Below are 555 nucleotides of genomic sequence, written 5' to 3' on the forward strand. Positions count from 1 at the left end.
TGAGCTGCAGCTCAGCGAGCAGTTTTATGTTCTCCATTCACAGGGCATCCTACTATGAGATCTCAGTAGATGATGGCCCATGGGAAAAACAGAAGAGCTCCGGGCTCAATTTGTGTACAGGGACAGGATCAAAGGCCTGGTGAGTAAGGCTTGTGGAACATTTTAAGCACATAATGTTTTGATATCTCATGTTGGAGCCTCTAAGGCCACTAGTATGCCTGAGGTAGCTTGGCATTGTAGGTGACCCAGTTTCTGCTCCAGTCATCCACTGGGTGCCTTCGTGGCCTCTCTCCTACCCTGCCCTGCCCTTACCCTCACACATCCGCGTCCTGAAGACACCACAGCAGGCCACTTGGGATTCTCAGTGCAGGGTTTGTTCTTTCTTGGCTTTTTGTTTTTCTCAGTGCAGCTTCTTCCTGCTTTGACTGGCTGAACGTCCTCCACTTCCCATCCACTGGTTACAGAATCAGTCTTCCCTGATTATCTTTAGGAAATCTTCATTAACTCTTAGAAGCAATGCATTAATCCTCTTTTTACTTTTCTTTTCTTTTTTTT

General features: G+C 46.7%; 1 protein-coding gene across 1 annotated transcript in view; it reads left to right on the forward strand.

The window, feature by feature from the left end:
* Positions 1-555, forward strand: part of Nadk2 (NAD kinase 2, mitochondrial) — a 15,248-nt gene that overhangs the window by 1,435 nt on the left and 13,258 nt on the right. The window contains exon 2 of the mRNA XM_023712011.1: positions 44-139. Coding sequence (XP_023567779.1) covers positions 44-139 — 96 coding nt within the window. The remainder of the gene's footprint in view (positions 1-43; positions 140-555) is intronic.

This window comes from Octodon degus, unplaced genomic scaffold, assembly GCF_000260255.1.
Source record: "Octodon degus isolate 3935 unplaced genomic scaffold, OctDeg1.0 scaffold00002, whole genome shotgun sequence".
Lineage (NCBI taxonomy): Eukaryota > Metazoa > Chordata > Mammalia > Rodentia > Octodontidae > Octodon > Octodon degus.